A 17975-nucleotide genomic window follows, 5' to 3' on the forward strand; every position below is an offset into this window, starting at 1 on the left:
AGGGGCTATGGGCAGAAAAGTCATCTCCCAGGCAAGGAGTCCTTCATTTGTCTCTTCCTGGTCCATCTGTTCTCCTGCCTGCAGCTCTGAGGCATCTGAGTGGCCTGTTTCACAAGGAAGAAGCTTGCTTTCTCTGCCCTGCCTTGATTATGCCCATATCAGAGCAATGCATTCCAGTCCTCTATGGAGCACAGCTCGTGGCCAGCCTTAGTTAGTTGGACTTGCTTCAAACTCTGCAGACAACCACTCAAACACACCTGAGCCCATATTTTCCATCCATTTCTAAAATTCATCACTGTACCGATACCTCAGAGATGCTGATCTCCTACAGCTCTCAAAGAAGTCTCCAAATCCAACGCATGGTGGAAACCCATGTGGAGCTCATGGCACAAGCAAGCTGTGGAGAAGGACTTGTGACATGTAGTGTGGTCTTCTGAGTAAGTCTTGTGGTGCAAAATCTCAATGAGGTGCAAATTGGGAGCAAACCACAGGAGCTAAGGAGAACAAAATGGCACAAGTACTGCAACTACTTGCCACACTTGTTCTTATGCCCAGTGCTTGTGCCATCGCAGCACTGGGGCAAAGGCCTGCGCATGCAAAGTGCTGCAGCTGTCTGACCTTTTGCCATGGCTTCTGCCTTGCTGCCTCACATCTCAAATCTTTGTAAAGATGGGACTTGACAAGAGGTGTCACATCCCTTCCATCCCAAAGGCAAATGAATGCCCCTTTCTATCATGGGTGTCACCCTCCATTGGCTGCTGGGCGACTCCCCAGCCGGCACATTACTCCTACCCCAGTTGCTTCCAGCATCTGAAATGCAGTGACTTGGATGAACTCCTGGAGAAAGTAGTGAGCACCAACCACATATCCATCCTGCAATACTCACGTGCAACGTAAGTAATACCAACACCTGAACAGAAAACCTCTTTTCCAGTAATAATGATTTTTTCTAAGGTGGGCAGTGATGGTGGGTATCCTACAGCAATGCTGCTAAGGGAAGCTCCATTAAACTGACTTGTTAGAAATTTGTTTGAGGCTGCAATGGAAGCATGCTGGGTGGCTAAACACCAGAAGGGATTGCTTCCCCTGCAAAGTCACCCTTTCCAGCAGAAGTAGGGATGCTTGTGCCCGAAAAGGTGCCCGGCTAGGACCTGTCTCATTCAGCTGCACAGTTCAGCCTCACCTCCCAGCTGCTGCCCACTTCCTTCAGCAACATCAAGATCATGCACACCTCACTGGCCTGTGGTAGTGGTCACAGCCATCCTAACAACACAGTTTTTGTGCACACTTGTACTGCATGTCAGATTGATACAAGCAGAGGAATTCTTCACATCGGTGGACTGTGCGTAGCCACATGCAGGCATTCAGCCATCTGCTTCCAGCCTGCAGAAGTGATGTCCCACCCCAGAGAGCCCTTCGAAGGGACCATTCAGCAGGTTACCAGCCGCTGCCAGCTCATGCAACCCCCAGGGACACAGCGAACAGCTGCAACGTGAGAATTCATTTCAATGAAATGCCAGCAGCATTTTCCAGCCGGCTGAGGCTGAGGACCAGATGTTCGCCACGTGTCGCCGCCTGGGGCACATCAGGCCCCAAGAACATGCGAGGACGCTTCCCAGACCCACTCATGCTGAGGGGGTTGCCCAACGACATGCAAGCAGCCGCGAGCATCGCCCAGCTCGGGCAGGCGTGGAGTAGTGGCGGTGAACGAAATGCTTAATTGGTCTCAGCTGGAGGCTGCTCTGCACGTGTCAGCACGATGTAGAAAGCAGGGCTATGGAGAGGAGACGCTGCAGCAAGCAATTAGAGCAGCCCTACTTCCCTTCCCCCTCTCCGCCAGCCCTCAGCCCTGAAAGTTTGGTTGAGTTCAAGCAGGGAGCATTTCTTACCGCAAAATGAACTCAAGGCGCTGCTGCTGGTATTGCCATGCCTGCTGTGGAGAGCATCTGTGGGGAGAACTGCAGTTACGTCAAGTCAAAGGCCGTACCTCCCTTTCTCCGTTCTTTTTTTTTTTCTCACCAACAGGAAAGAATCAACACAAGAAAACCCTTCGTCCAGTTCAAATCCAAGTTTATTAGCTCGTAAAAGTCTGTTTCCACACAGTAATCATAGGAAATGAATGAATGTTTATGGAGCACAGCATAAAAATATTGCGAGTCAGCCATAGGTTGGAGGTTATGTTGCTCACAAAAATTAATCAGCAGGTCACATGGCATTGCATCAAAAAGGCAAATCAGGTCTAGGAATGCAAACAATCAGATCAAAAAGGCAAAACAAGTCAGAGGAGAGTATCAGAAAGCAATAATTAGGTTCATATCTCCTAATCTGGGTGGCAGATCTCGTTAGACCAGGTTATTTACCCTACTAATTGTCCAAAGTCAGCTTGAAAGTCGGTTGTTCAGTTCTGCATTAAACCACAAATCCTCAGCCAACATATCAGCTGGCCAAATGAGCTACCCAGCCTAGGCATGAGCATCAACACGCAGGCACGTGAGAGACAAAGCACACTTATCACAGAGGCTGGTGGTTCAGACACCCAGCCAAAAGCAGAATCTCTACTAGACACGCAGGCCGAGTTGTTCTAGGCCCCATCCTGATGTGCAAGCCTTCTTTCTGCTTCTTTCTACAAGCCCCCCAGCACCTTCACTGCAATCAGAAGGATCAGGAGGTTTGCCTATCTCCCAGACCCTGTTTACCCTAATGCTGGTCTTCTTCAGGGCTGCATCTGATTGCCAAAGGTAATAACAGGCTATATAGGAGAGCACCCACATTAGGAGAGGTGGGCCAGCAACAGGAGCTTCTGACCTGGGCTACCTCTTTTCTCTCTCCTCTCACAGAAAAAAAGGCTAGCAAACCAGTCCTCTATTTCTACCAATTTATTTATTTTGCCTGAAGATGTGCAGATGGCTAGTGCTATTAACTCTGTAACAAGGGCAGACGTAGAGGACTAAGGAAATAAAGGTGTTTTCTTCTCAGCTGGAGGATTCTTATACGTATTATAAACAGAGCTGGGGGAAACCACTCCGAATAATTAGTCCGGGCTCTGTTTGACATGGCAACATCTGACAATCTGCCCACAAGGATTCTGACTGCTTTATAGAAAAGATCCTGCACTCAGGAAGGCAAAGATGGCTTACACAGACTGCTGAACCCCCAAGTATGAGATCTTTTCATGGAGCAGTCAGCTTAGAGTAAGAACTACCTTCTAAGCCCAGTAACCCATTGGGGTTCATGTCTGAAAACCCCTTTTCTAGGAACGGGTAGTAGAATTACAAACTATTTCAGCTTATTGAGTAATGCCACAACCCTTTCATATAGTTCAAATACTTAGAACAATAGAACCCCTTATTTCCTGAACATGACAGCTTCTTTAGGCGGCACAGACTTTTTTTGTTACAAGATCACTACACACATTTCCTTCACTCTCACTATCTAAGGCAAAACAGCCGTTTTGCAGGTCCCTGCTACCCAGCCAAACACATCTATCCTAAAAGCCAAATGGAAAAGAGAATCAAGGCAATGGTAGGAAGAGATTATGAAAGCTAAGCTCACACTGAACTACATCTTTCCTTCCTCAGATAGGTCCAATGGTCTCAAACTTCATTGTATTTCCTACTGAGATGACGCGTTTCTTAGATTTTTGGTCCATCTACCCATGCCCAACACATGCTGGTGACCGAGTTAATCCTTGTGAAGTTCCTCCAACTTCACAAGTTACCTAGCAAAGCCCATGGGAATCCAGGGAGGACTGGATGTCCCAGGAAGCACGCTGCCTCGTACCACTAGGCCATTCATAATTTCAGACTTGTTCCTTGGAGAAATATCAGAGAGAGCTGAAGTGGCTAGTGGCAAAAACAAATTGAGTCCATCACAGCCTAGAAGAATCAAGCTTTTCGCAAAAGGATATTTTCCTTCCTCTTAATAGCTTCACTAATGAGTTTGTCAAGTTTTGGCTTTGAAGAATTACCTACTTTTTATTTGAGTTTGTTGTTTTTTTTAAAGATTTTTTTTTTTTAATTAAAAAACAAAAGCTATAAAAAGCTAGAGGTAGTTTTAAACTGCAGAGTTCATATCTGGGGTGAATTTTTCTCTGGAGCTAAGGGATATTTTTCATTCAGACTAGTATAAAACAATACCCTGGGGGAAAAAAGTTGAAAGAGAAAGCATTAAAGGAATAGGAACTCAGAGACCTTTTCCTGCTTCCAAATCGACCATCTCATGAAATTAGCACATTTCCTCCCTGTGAATTCTGTACCTAATCCAGAGACATCACTGATTGTGCCTAAGCAACTTGGCAGCCCCTTTCTTCCTCCTCTTCAAACAACTCAAGGCTCATCCCTGGTGCTGTCTAATGAGCGGTCTAGGTCTCATAAGAGCATATATCCTTACGGATTTTGATGAGAGAAGATGGGATCAAGGGAAAATCCAACTCCGTTCCTTTTGGTTTTATTGCTTTCTCTAAAAACCAAAAGGATACACCTAGGCTTCCCAGAAAATCAGCTGGCATCGAAGGAAACCTTGCAGCCCAGGGGCCATACCTCTTCTTTCCACCCCTCTCACAGTCCTGCACTGGCACACTGAGCTGACATTATGTTTATACGAGGTGTAATGGCAGAGCAATGACATTCCAAACTTCATGACAGTCAGGGGACACGCTACCCACTCAGCCACACACTCTCCCACCTACTGGCATGATGTTAGCACCTGTCTGTAGCACAAAGGAAGAAAATGGAAATGAGAAACTATTTCCTAGGTATAGCAGGAAAAAGAGCAGAACTTCAAACTGAAAGGCGGAAAAACAAAGAGAAGGATATTGCTGTCACTCTCACACAAGCCATGTTTGCAATCCCAAATGCTCCAGTACTGATGTGACAATCCACCCTCAGGTCTACAATGTGCTGCAAGAGTCACAGATGAGATTTCACCATCGTACGCTCCTCCCTAGGAAACAAACCGCTAACTCGTCACATCACTCCCACTCCATTATACAACAGAGGTCTGCACCAAAGGGCTGAAGACCTTTCTGCAATCTGTCTTCCTTCTAACTCCACCTTTCACAGTCTCTGCAACTCAACATCACACTCCTAGTCTTACAAAGGTGGTACTATTTTCCTGTTCTCTTAAACAATTCAGAGCACAACGGCACCTGCAGGTACACAACTTATGGGGTTTCCAATGACTGCCAATTGAGAAGGAATTAGTTGTGTAGCTATTGCACCGCCACTTCATAAGCATTCATTCCCAAACGTGCGATTGAGGTCAGCTTTTGGACCCTCTTCATCATTTTGAGGATTCTTTTTTAAAAGAGATTTTCATTGCTTAGGATCCCACAAACAAAACCTGTTTATGGAAAAAGAGAGATATCTTGAATACTAAAGTCCTTTATTCAACAACACAGAAATATCACAAAAACAACTTTACTGGGCAAATTGAATGTTTTTATACAGTTTTGTACATGCCCCATAAGTGATTTTTTTTCATAAATACACCGTTTTCCAAAACTGTTTTTTTTCCATAATTGCACAAGCATACATACACCTTACACAAATATCTATTAGAAAATTTAATAGATAACTGCACAGTTCAGAAATAGGAGAACACTGTGAAAGGAGTACATTTCTGTGGCTCGTGTTTCTGAAAAAAAACCTCCTAGTTCCCTGCAATTGTGAAAATGGAGTACTTTCTAACATAGGAGCTGTCTTTTATTCACTAAAAGTACAGTAGAGCTCAGCGTGAAACTGCCAAATTTAATAAAAACAAAATCTGAAACATTTAGCTGTTACATGAGAATCCACTGTTTGATATCACTATGCATCTAACCATGATCAAAGACCCACTACTGCTTTTTGCTGAGTGTATTCGACCCTGAATGGTATGTTCATTTAACTACTTTCTTTCTTCATTATTTGATTACAGATATAGCCCATTTAAAGACTTGATATGCTTTAACATTAATTGCATGACTTACATACCAGGGGTTCTGCACAAAAGAGAGCATTTCCCTCTTAGGGGGGGTCTGTTATTAATTTACAGAATGGGTACGTATGCCTCCCGTTCAGCCTTACCATTTTTCCTACATTTATCTGGGGTATGCCAACAATGCTTCCATTAGGCTTAGTGCTCATACCTAGAAGACTGTGAAATTGTGTTCTGCTTTTCTTTTACAATTTCTAACTTTTTTTTTTGCACCGTGTGAATGAAAGACATAGAGGAATACAGATTTTCATACTGGAAAATATTTTTGGACTTTGAGAAAAGCACAAATTAGGTCATTAGAACTTGAAAAAAAAAATAAACCATTTTACAAATATGTATACAACAGGGGAGGAGGAAGGCCAGCAAAGGGATTTCCTTCTTCAAACATCCCAAACCAAAACCTCTATGCGTACCACATCTCAGAAATACTGTTTTCCCCAAGTCTAAAACCACAATGGTGTAAAGGAACAATATCCAAAATGAAAGCCACATGGGGAAACCAAAGAAAAATCAACTCTTGTTCTTTTTCAGTAATTAACAGGTTTGCTTGTTTGTTTTTTAACAATTTTGAATTGACATGTAAAACACCACAATTACAATATACAGATCCATCAGTTCTTTAAAAGAAAACGACAAAACAAAAAAAAGAAAGCACATCAAGACATGCAACATTAGGGTATTAGACAGTAAGTACATCGCTATGAATATTCTTTGTACACCTAATGCAGCCTGAATTTAATCTTGTCTCTACTTCTTCAAGAACAATCACAATTTTCCAAAAAGCAAGGCAAGCTTACCAGCCAGATGTGCAAATAAGGCTTCAGTTGATAAATCAATCAGCATTTTAGTAGAGAAGACCTTACAGAGCTTGTGTTAGTCAATTGGTCAACAACAGAGGCCCTAACCAAAAAGTCTCAAACACAAAGAGAAATCCGTACACAGTTGACATAAGAACAGACGTAAAGCTCATTGTATGCTTATCCAACTGATGACCCCTTATAAACAAAAAGAGGGGCACTGTGACAGAAGCATTTTGAGTGTAACACTCCATTTCCAAAGTCATGCACGCAAAGACATAGGCCTGTGGTCCACCCTTCATCCATCCATGCTCCTCCAGATACAATGACCCACCCATGCCCAGCCCAGCCGACAACGCGGGTAATCTCAGGAGGCTCCTCCTGGAGGACCTTGGCTCCCAAGAGCCCCCTCCCCTGCCAAAGCCAGCATCCCCTCAGCCACACAGGCCCCACACTGCCACACTCCCCACCATCCCACACGATCCACCTCATGAGGGTGACTGGGGACCACAGGCTGGAGCACTGAGCACATTCATGAAGAAACAGCTGAAATGAGAGAAGATTTGGGTGGGCTGTGCACCACTGATCAGTTCTTTCCATGCCCAGCACCTGTTCTGTGAAACTACTGGCAGTCTTACTTTGTATAAAACGATAAATCTATCAAGTATGTGGCACAACAGCATTCATTTACTTTGACGGGATGGCCTTTTCACTCATGAATGGTATGGCCGAGCAATAAGAACTGATGATCAACCAGTATTAAGTATCGCTAAGTTTCAGTATCCTCCTTATTTTTCCCAGCTATTTCCTCCACACAGACAGAACAGGAAGGAGAGCAGCACAGCACTCTGCTCAGGGCCTAAGGGAGCAGTGGTTCAGCAAAGCTGAGAAGAGTGGAACAAGGACCATGTAGGGAGGTCTTTGTTATTGAAGTATTTTTAAATTCAGTTTTATACTTCAAAAATATTCAGGTTCTCAAATAAATACAACTGCAAGCGAGACCCAAACCAGTACAGTGGTCAAAACTCAACCGTGAAGAGCTCCTCTTGGACCAAAAATACTGCATTCAGCTTTACAAAACATTTACTCCACTGACCAAAAACTTTATGTAAGAACCCGTACACGGAGGGCAATGAAGCCGAGTCCTTATTTATACTAAGGGCTCATGCTCACCTCATTTTCCATCCTAGAACAAGCTTTATGCACATCCACATAGGCTGGGCACTTCGCCTTAGAACTCAGTGAAAAGTAGGTCAAACACCATACAGCATTTTTGGATGGATACCCCTATGTAAAGCTCCTTCGGAAGCAAGGCAAGTGCATTAACCACTACTCTAATATAGTGCGTGAAAGATTAATCTTACATTATATGTCCTCCCCTCTCACAACACCATGATGGAAGGTAATTGCTACATGCGTCACAATCTTTTTATCTTCCAAAACTTGGTATCAAGTCTCTATGGAAGGATGCATGGTAAAACAGTGCTGCTGTTACTGCTGCTGCTAAACAACTAGCAAAATAATATTTAAAGCTAGGATTTATTGCTCCGGATTTAACTCGCAGAACCACACCGTTGTGTACAAACCATTAATCTCCATAGATGCTCAGACATGATTGTCTCCTTGTGTCTAAACACACAAAATACAAGCGGCTATCTGTACAGTTTACAGTACTGAAACACATATATTTGAAAATGAAGTATAGATATGTTACTTTTCAAAGATACATGACTTTATAGCAGGGGTTTACCCAAACTTTTTTTGTTTTTTTTTTTTGGTTTTTTTTTTGTGTTTTTTTTTTTTGTTTAACAGCCACTTTAAAAATAGACAACAACTTCACTAGTATAGCTAAGTTACATCAAAGAAAGAATCAGTGTACTGAATGTGAATAAGCTGGCCAATTCCCCAGGCTCCCAGATTTTTGTCTTTTGCTTTTGAGGAAACCCCTATACAGAAATGAAAATAGTATCTGAGTATATTCTTCAGTGGTAGACTAAGCAGTTTCTTAAAACAAGACTTTAGCTTGCCATTCACTTCGGACTGCCTTGAAAATAAGATACACTACTGCTTAAAAGAACCATCGGAATGCTTCAGCGCTGGGAACAGGTGTTCTCTAAAAAAAAAGCAAGAAAACAAGTTAAGCTTTCTTTTGTGGCATTACAAAACTCGATTTCTTCTCTTTGTTCTTTCCCTGTACAATTCCGGCATACTTTCAGTTATCTAGGAACAGCACGATGCCTCACGCAGCTTGACAATTCATAGAAACATCCCTCCTCCAAGCACATGCCATTACAGGGTCACATGTGACACATCTTAGGCAGTAAGTAACACCCCTAGCATGCAGCCTCTTTAGTTAGCTAAGCAAGGTAGTCACGGGCGTGTGAACATCAGTATCAAAAACATCTCCTGGAAAACAGACAGTGCCTTTGGAATGACCACACAACCTTGCCCAGCTGCAACTCGGCACAGCGTACGGTTTGTTGGCTGCAGGAGGGTGGGTTGCTTGCCAGTCAGGCATGTGTTTTGGCAGGAGCAGTTCTTCGGACAGGGGCATAACAGGCATTGCTCTACCTCCCTTCATTCCACATTTCAGTTGAAGCACATCCTCAACTTAGTTTGAGGAAGGGAAATACCAACTGACCCAGGGGGCTGCCCAGGCTGCCCACCTGCTTGCTTCCATACACGTGCTAGGCCCCTGGCCTCACATCAAACAGTTTGCCTTCAGGGCTGCTGCTCTTCACCCCTACCGCTCCACTTGCTGTCTCCCCAGAACGATATCCACCTGCATTTGGGTGTCCCACATGCATCTGAGCACAGGCCAGTTCCTTTCACACCTCAACGCATAGTGTAATATACTTTACATACTGACATACAGAACCGCTGAGGGAAAGCAGCATCACAGCACATGAGATTACACTAAAAACACAACCCTGGGACACAAAGACTTGCTGATGTAGCTGACCATGTATACAAATACCAGCTTGTCTAAACAGGGTCTGTGCTACCACTATATCTACCCCGTGTGCTCACAGAGCAGCAGCGCAACCCACGCTACCCAGCACCCAGTCCCTCTCCATAAGGGCTGGTGTCCCAGAGATCATCTGAACACCAGCTCCCTCAGGCAATGGCCTGGTTTTTAAATACATCTGCCTCCAACAGTAAGAATTTCCATGGAGCAATAGCCTTAAAGCAGGAGTCGCTGGCAGCCAGCCTGCCAGCCCCTCACCAAAACCTGAAGCATGAGCAGCTGTCCGGGAACATTGAGGACAGCCCCAGGTCAGCACAGGCTGTAAGATGGCTGCTGAGCTCCAGCCAGGGATGTGGATTCATAATTCATAAGGAGGTCGGCTGCAGGAAAGGCTTGAGTTCAGAGTGGAAGGAAGCAATCACACGCCTAAATTGATCTCAAAAGAGCAGCCAGACATGCAAATGTATTGAACTCGATATATTGTCTTCGCCTGAAAACTAAACGTAATGCTTCTCCATGGGTCCATCTACCTAAACACGAAAAACCGCAGCTAGCTAGACAGATTTAAAGGCATAGCAGCTGCAATGGCCTTTATTTATTTCCTCACAACATCAGGTTGAGTTACTGTCAGACGTTGTCATATCGGCTAGAAGGAAAGGTGCAATGTCTGATTAAAAGGTCATTCAGACCTTTAAATGCACAGAATAGTATTTCTGAAGGGCAAGGCTGTAGTTTAAGATGTGTGCTTTCAAAAAATCACAAGATACAGAATTTTGCATCCGCAAGCTAAGTTCTAATTACAGATACACATTTACAATCAAATATCCAGTATGCTAACACCCCAATTTGGGAATAAATTTTTCATCCACAATAAACAAGAAAGCTTTTAAAAGGGAAGTAGATGGCCCAAGTTAACACAAACCCGATTTATGAGACAAGGCCCTTAGGGCTGAGCCCTGTGAAAGCTAAGGTTATTTCACGACAAAAAAGACCCTGCAGCTCACTCGGTGGCTCAGCTCAATTGCAGCCTCCATCTACCGCCTGCACGACTAAACTCGGGAGTCCCAGCTGGGAAAGGCAGCTCTGGAGGAGATTAGGGCACGCTGTGGCCTCGTGCTCTGCCGGCGGGGTATCATTATCCTGAGTGACAGCGAGGACAGATTCCCCCGTGCATCGGGCGAGGAGCAGGCCGGGGGCTGATCAGCATTCCTGAAGGCAGCCGTTGCCGTTCACACTGGTGTAAATGCTGACAAACGGCAGCTTGGCTCCCAGGAGAATGCTCACAAACCCGTAATGCTGTAAGGCACGGCAGGATGGAGGATTTATCCCTGCGCAAGCCTGCTGCCAAACGACCTTCCCGCTTAACACTCGCTATTGCGTTTTCCTCTCAGCAGCTTTCACCAGGACATAAGTTTGCTGCAGAAGTGGAAGGTGCTGCTCAGATGTAGTGAAGATTCTGTTTCACAAGGTGAAAAAGGCAACTAGGACTGATAGACCTGGGAAAATCCCTGAAATTAAGCAGCAGTAGGAAAATCACACACGTATTCATCACCAGAGACTATTTTGACAGCTGACTTCTTCATTCTTACATCAAAGGTGTTCATTAAAGATCAATACCCTCCACATTGGGTGGACTGACTACCCAATGGATCCTAAGGGGCTACCCACAGGCCCACCTGCTTTCCCAGGCCAGCTCCAGCCCCAGCTCTTGGCTACTTTATACCCTTTATACCTACAAAACCTGCTGGAAGTGTTCATGAGTCTCACAGCTGTTGGAAAGATTCTAGGCAGATTAGAATCAGGAGAGCCAGCCACTCCTGCTATGGATGCTGTTGTTTGGAGTGCACCCAAATCCTTGGGTTTGCTCTAGATCACTTTCAGTACTATTTTCTGTAGGGCCAGGGAATCCCTTGGGTAGAAGTGAGCTGCATTCAGAAATAGAATAGAATACTAAAATGTATTGGAGTGCTACATGATGATGCCCTAATACCTTACTAATGCTAAAAGATGTTGCATTATGTAAGAACCCTTTGATGTTTGATCTGAGAGCAAAAAACCTCTTCTCACAGAAGCAAACCCACACATTGGCTACAGCAAGTTATTTGTCAGATGTGGCATTTCTCTTCAGGAGTCCTGGCTAAAACAATTTAGCTCTACAGAGGCCTTTTGGGAGATATACTGCTGCTGGGGTATGTTCAAGATACTGGCAACCCAACAAACCTATGCAAGCACAGAAACTGGAAGCAGGGAAGGAACTTTGCCCTGACTGAATCCAAAATCCCAATTGCAATGCAACCAAAACTGGTATATTTTCTCATATTTCCCAAAGCAGCAGGACTGGTGCTGGCCACATAGAGGAGAAAGACCATAGGAAAGTCAGTGTTACAAATCCTACATGAGTCTCAGGCTGGAGAACCATCTCTGCTGAAATCTCTTCCACAGGAGTGGCGGGTTGGCAGTTAGGCTACTGGATGCACAGCACGAAATCTGGGCCAAACGTGTTTTTTACAGATAGTTACACATTTATACATTTGTAGGCATATATGTATACATACAGATAGATACATATACACCAAACTAAAGTGAGAAATTCAAAGCTACATGATGACCAACAAGTTCAGTTGAGAAGTCATGGTGCCGCATGAAACACCATTTGGATCAATCAGCAGCCCAAGAGCAAACACTGACCACTGCTGCCAGTGACTGCACATATCTCTTACACACTTACGAGTATGGACTACAGAGCACAATGTCTGCAAGACTGCCTGAGAAGAGCAGAGCCCCAGCAGTGAGCTCAGCCCCAAGGTGAAACGGCCTTTCCCCACGCCACGCGCCCAAAGGCAGAGCCACCAGGAAAGGAGAGCAGTCTTTGGAAGCAACTGCTGCCCGCTTTGTTCCCCTCATAAATATACATTACCTACAGCGATGACTTTGGGGAAAACCTCCCAGCACTCACATCCAGCCCGCACAAAGTCTCCTTGAATGTTTGCCTTGAGGCGAGGAGGCTCTGGGGCACAGAGCTGGTGTGTGGATCCCCCGCCTCGTCCCCCCTGCAAACAGAGAGCCGCTGCCAATGTTGAGCCCGAGCGGTAGGAGCCATCCCAGTCTGTGGCCCCAGCGGGCACAGGGACAGGCATGGGGTCTCAACATTGGCTGCAGCCCAGGCTAAAATCCCTCTCATGCGGCTGAGCTGTGGGCCTGGTTCTCTTCAAGCTGAGGAGGAGATTTAACATTTATTTTAAAAGCTAGCTTTATTTGCTCAGGGAAGACATGAATCTGCTTGCCAGCAGCTATTTTTCCACTCGCACTGCGTATCTCCCGCACCGTATTTGACACAAACCAGATTTAGCACACACCGGGTTAGGAAACTCATTTGGCTTTCCCCGCCGAGTGCACGAAGCGAAAAGCAAAGCTCTGCCACAAAATGCAGCAAGTGGCAATGTGAGATGAGCAGCTCATCTGGGGCAATGCCTCAGGAAGCCAGCTCCTCCCCGGCAGCTTCCTCAAAGTAGCCCCAGAAGCACGGGGTCTTGCTGCTGGGCTCAGCACGTGCAGCAGCTCCTGGCCCAGTCAGTAGGGTGAGCCTGGGGCAATGGGTTTCTCCCCAGGAGAAAGAATGAGCAAATGTGTCTCTCCTTTACATGCAGCACACACTAGAATTTATTTTATATATTCTTTTTTTTTTTTTTTTTTTTTTGCTTTATATATGAGATTAAGTCTGGGGAATGGGTAAACAATTTCAATTTTTGATCTAAAAAGAAAAAAAAGCGTAACATCACTGGAGAAAACAGATGGTAAACAGACCAGAAGCCATAAGGAACTCAGCCTAGCTCAGCTCCATCTCCACTGAGCACCAATGGCAGCACCAGCCATGCCAGCAATGTCACAGTGCTACGCCTGAACCAGGGCTGAGAAGGTCAGAGGAGCTGCCACGCTCCCTCGTCCTGACAGTGGGAACGCACATCAATAAGCCCAACATGCAGTCATAAAAGTTGAGGAGTGTTTTGTAAAGAAATTCTTGGATGCTGGTTTATTACCGTCCCTCAACATAGAGCATGAGGCGCTACTATGCAAAAGACACGACAAGTGAAACATCCAGACTGCTGCTCAGCTCCTGCTTTCACCTAGGTCCCAGCAGGTGCCTTCTGCTGATTGTCCTCTGTCAGACACGACCAGCAGGAAGCAGGCCTTCTGCCAGGGACCTGCCCTCTGCCAACCCCTTGCACAGTGCCTCCTAATCAAATCCATCAGCTCCTCTCACCGATCCTCCTCCCATGCAGGCTCACAAACTGGAATTCTTCGTGTTAACATTCACTCTGTTAATGAGAAATCCCCATCGGTTCATTACCCAGCGGTACCAGCCTCCGCGCTCACACACTGACATCTCTATTACCAGCAAAGCAGCTGCTGCAGGGCATGGTGAGCTCGCATGGACTGGTCCACAAGCAGAAGGAGGTACATTTCCCAGTGCCAGGCCTGCACTTCAATCTCCTTCCCCTAGAGCTGCTCTGCCTTCGGCATCTTTTCCTCCTGCACAGAGCCTCGCACCGGCTACGATGCCTCATTGGTTAGCTAACTGCTTCTGTCCTCTGGGATTTCACACATGCTGTTGATAAAAGAGCCAGTGAAAAATACATCCATTAAATGCTTGGCCTCTGCTTGCCTGCTTCTTCTTTCTCTGCAAATCTTTTTTTTTTTTTTTTTCTTTTTCTAACAGAAGAAAAAGATGCTTTGTTCAGGAATCTACCTGGGCTGGGGCATTTCCAGAGACCTGCTGTGGGTGCTGGGTGCTGGCTCAGCTTTCACAGCTACTGAGCTCTGTAGGCTGCCCAGCTGGAGGAAAAAACGCAAACCCCTATGCAGCAGGTCACTGCCATGCCTGACTGGAGTGGAAAGCCTCACAGGACTGCATGTGGCTTTGAGCTCCCTGGTACGTCTTCTGAAATTTTCAAGCATGACAATTAAGATTCATCTCAGTGATTATTTTCACGACGTTATCACCTCCACTGGTTCCTGACCTCCAATTTATTTTACATCAGCTTCCAAGCAAGCAGCCACTGGCAATCCCTGCCTCTGAGGCTGAGTGGTGCTGGTGATTTAGAGCGAACAGCTTTTATGTCATTACTGCCATCAAGTTCTCTCCCACTCACTTCATGTCGGCCACCTATACAGACCCATGACCCTGCCAAGCACATTTTCTCCTCTCCCACTCACTCTAAAACCAGCAGACTTTGGTTGAGGTAGGTACCACTCATTATAGAGTTAGTGCATGGGACAACCATCTGCTGATTACCTCTCCTTTTCCATGCCTGACCTCTGAGAGCAGCCCAATGATCACACTTTGCCCTCCTTATACTTCTAGGCAGAGGAATGGACTCCCTGTCTCCCTGCTATGCCTGCACCTGCTGAGACCGGTGCACAGCGAAGGATGCCCCACGTGCAGAAAGATGGATGGTACCTAACAACAGCTGCCACTGGGTATTACTCCAGTGATGATGGAGCAAATTCTTTGAGTTCACATGCTCACATGCTCCTGGTGTGATCCAACTTCCCTGGGACATGTGGTATATGCTGCCCAAGAAGACTCTAAGCGCACACATTACTTGTACAACAATCCATCATTCTCAGCCCTTCATTTGCTGTATCACCTCCTTCTTTCACATTTGCTCGTTTGTACGTACGCCTTCATCGTGTCCTTGGCTCTGGAACGACTTGTTCGAATCATGAGAATCCTTCCATACCACATGCTCGCTCCAGCACCCAGATCCTCTCCATAAATTACACTCAGTTTAGAAAAAGAATGAAAGAAACAAGCTTTCCCTATCAGTCACGAGACATAGGAAGCCCAGCTCACCCATTCCAGGGTCCTCTTCTGATGTGTGAAGCCTTGGCCACCATAGGCAGAAGCTGTGGGAAGAGAGCTATAGGTGAGCTGCTGTGCCTGCATCTCTAATGCAAGCCGCCTGCTCCCAGCAGCAGCTGCGTGCTGCTTTCTCTCTACCATGGGAGGTCTCAGTGTCATTTTCAGCACGGCCGTACTGCCCTTTCTGGCAGCAGAGTGCCTTCAGAACCTCATCCATCCACCTACAGTGCCTGACTCGCTCCAGCTGAGGAGCAGCATGCTCCTTTGAGGCTTTGCTCATTAGCACCATGCCAGAGTCGGTCCTGGGTCCTTTCCTGCTCGAGCACCCTGCAGCTGCCCTCTCCTCTTCGCGTGAGTTCACTCGTCTGCATCCTAAACTCCCTGGGACTTCCCATAATTTGCCAGTGTTTATTAGATTCCTGCCTCCACCTCAAATTCTAACACTGCTGCTCTACTTGCTAAGTTGCTGAATAATCCATTATTAGCTCCTAGCCAAAGGAAGCCTGACACCAGCTAAAAACAATCCCACACAGAAGCTCAGCAGAGACTGCAGCCAGAGCAGCCTGGAACCAAAGGGAACACTGTCCTGAGACTGCAGAGGAGCTGAGCTTGAAAACGTCTCTTTTGAGACTGAGATGGGGACAAACTCTAGCAGAGAAAAGACTCAAACTCCACGGTGGCAAGGGCAAAGATGTTTGATGAGTGTGGCTCACTAAGAATGCAGCATCCAGCAAGACCCCCATGCTGCCTTTAAGTTCCTGTACTTCACTTGGCACTGTGGTGGCTGGTTAAATATGGGGAAACACTGGAAAGCTGCAAAAAAAAATCAAAAGGCTTAACGCAAACCTGGCCGTGGATTTTTATGATCTTAATTAAGAAGATGCCTAGGAGTTCCAGTGAGGACAAAATATTTCCCATAATGTCTGAGAGTAGAAGTTAACAAGCCTGCTGGGATCTTTTTAGCCTCTGCAGAGCTAAGGCTTCAACATTATTAAATGGCTTTGCATCCAAAGTATGGTACAACATAGCTCAACAAAGAACAGCAAGCACAGGATGCTCAAACAGGAGATGGCTTGAGATGATGCCACAGAGTGATTCAGGAGGTGTTTGTGTGTGACTGAACAACACATGACAGTGGAACGCAATATGGGTATCCAAAAGAAGAGAAAAGACAGACAGACAGAGCAGGCTCCCAAACAGCAAAGAAGCGTCTAAACTAGCATGCTTCTAGATGATCCTGCAGAGCAGGTGAGTTATTAAAAAAATGCAGATGCTAAGCAGCAGAGAAACACTTCCTTGGCATGGTGGTTCTCCTCAGAAAGTGAGGTTTGCTGGCAATTTTTAAACAAGCAGTATTGGGAATTGTTAGTCACAGAGGTCAAGTCCCAGGGACTTCCTTATAGGGACACGAGTTACTTTTTCATTCCTCCTAACTCACTCGGGTATATTCGAAAAGCTCATCATAAGCCTTTCCCTGCGCAATCAGCAGCTGCTTCCCACCAAAGCCAGTGATCAAAAGGCTTATGCGGTATTTGGTGAGACTTTAGGGTGTACATTCTAGGTTTGCCTGCTTAGAAATGTCTTATTCATCAAGCCAAACCCTTAAATCACAAGTACGATCAGAGTTGGAATCCTACCATCTTTCCTTTCACTGACACACTTCTTTTTGGCTCTTTGGAAGGCACCTGTTCTCAACCATCACCGCGCATCAAATGCATGACACGGAGTACAGAAATTAATGACTGTCTTTTATTGAACTGCCTAGAGCACATTTCTTTTAAAACCAAAAACGCAGTACCAAGATGTTGCTATTCAACAGGGACTGCTTTCTGACATCCTGATCCATCCCCTAGGCAAGCCAAGCCTTCCCCGCGCTTGGTGTCAACCCAGCAAACAGAGTTGCATGGAAAGTGACCCCACAAAGCGATGTCAGCATACACGTACAGGCAGACAGAGATGGAGTCTTGCTCTGAATTGCTGTTTACCATTCCCCACCTTGAATGAACACTATGTCACACAGTGCTCACCTATCTACTGACTTAAACAAGTCTCCTCCTACAAGCAGTGTGGTATGTACATAGCATTTTACACAATCACAGCCGTAACATTTCCCAAAAGCACTGTAGCTGTCATACAGTTCCAACCCATACTGGCTTCCATGTACACATTCCAAAGGGATTCAGACCATTTGGAGGGAAAAATTAAAAAAAAAAACAAAAAACAAGCAAACAAAAAAACTTGTTATGCTTATTGCAGCTTTAGAAAAAACCTGTTATCTTCATTGATCATATTTCTCATGACACATGCAACTTGTCCGAAGGAAGGAAGGAAGGAAGGAAGGAAGGAAGGAAGGAAGGAAGGAAGGAAGGAA

The 17975-nt window shown here is 45.6% G+C and overlaps 1 protein-coding gene across 1 annotated transcript in view; it reads right to left on the reverse strand.

Annotated features, from left to right (window-relative positions):
- Positions 1-2065: 2065 nt before the first annotated feature.
- The window catches only part of CXXC4 (CXXC finger protein 4), a 20955-nt gene continuing 5045 nt past the window's right edge, over positions 2066-17975 (reverse strand). The window contains exon 3 of the mRNA XM_042812701.1: positions 2066-8886. Coding sequence (XP_042668635.1) covers positions 8842-8886 — 45 coding nt within the window. The 3' untranslated portion in view covers positions 2066-8841. The remainder of the gene's footprint in view (positions 8887-17975) is intronic.

The sequence above is a fragment of the Centrocercus urophasianus genome, unplaced genomic scaffold (genome assembly GCF_019232065.1).
Source record: "Centrocercus urophasianus isolate 14NV4802_14NV808 unplaced genomic scaffold, USGS_Curo_1.0 seq_13, whole genome shotgun sequence".
Taxonomy (NCBI): Eukaryota; Metazoa; Chordata; class Aves; order Galliformes; family Phasianidae; genus Centrocercus; species Centrocercus urophasianus.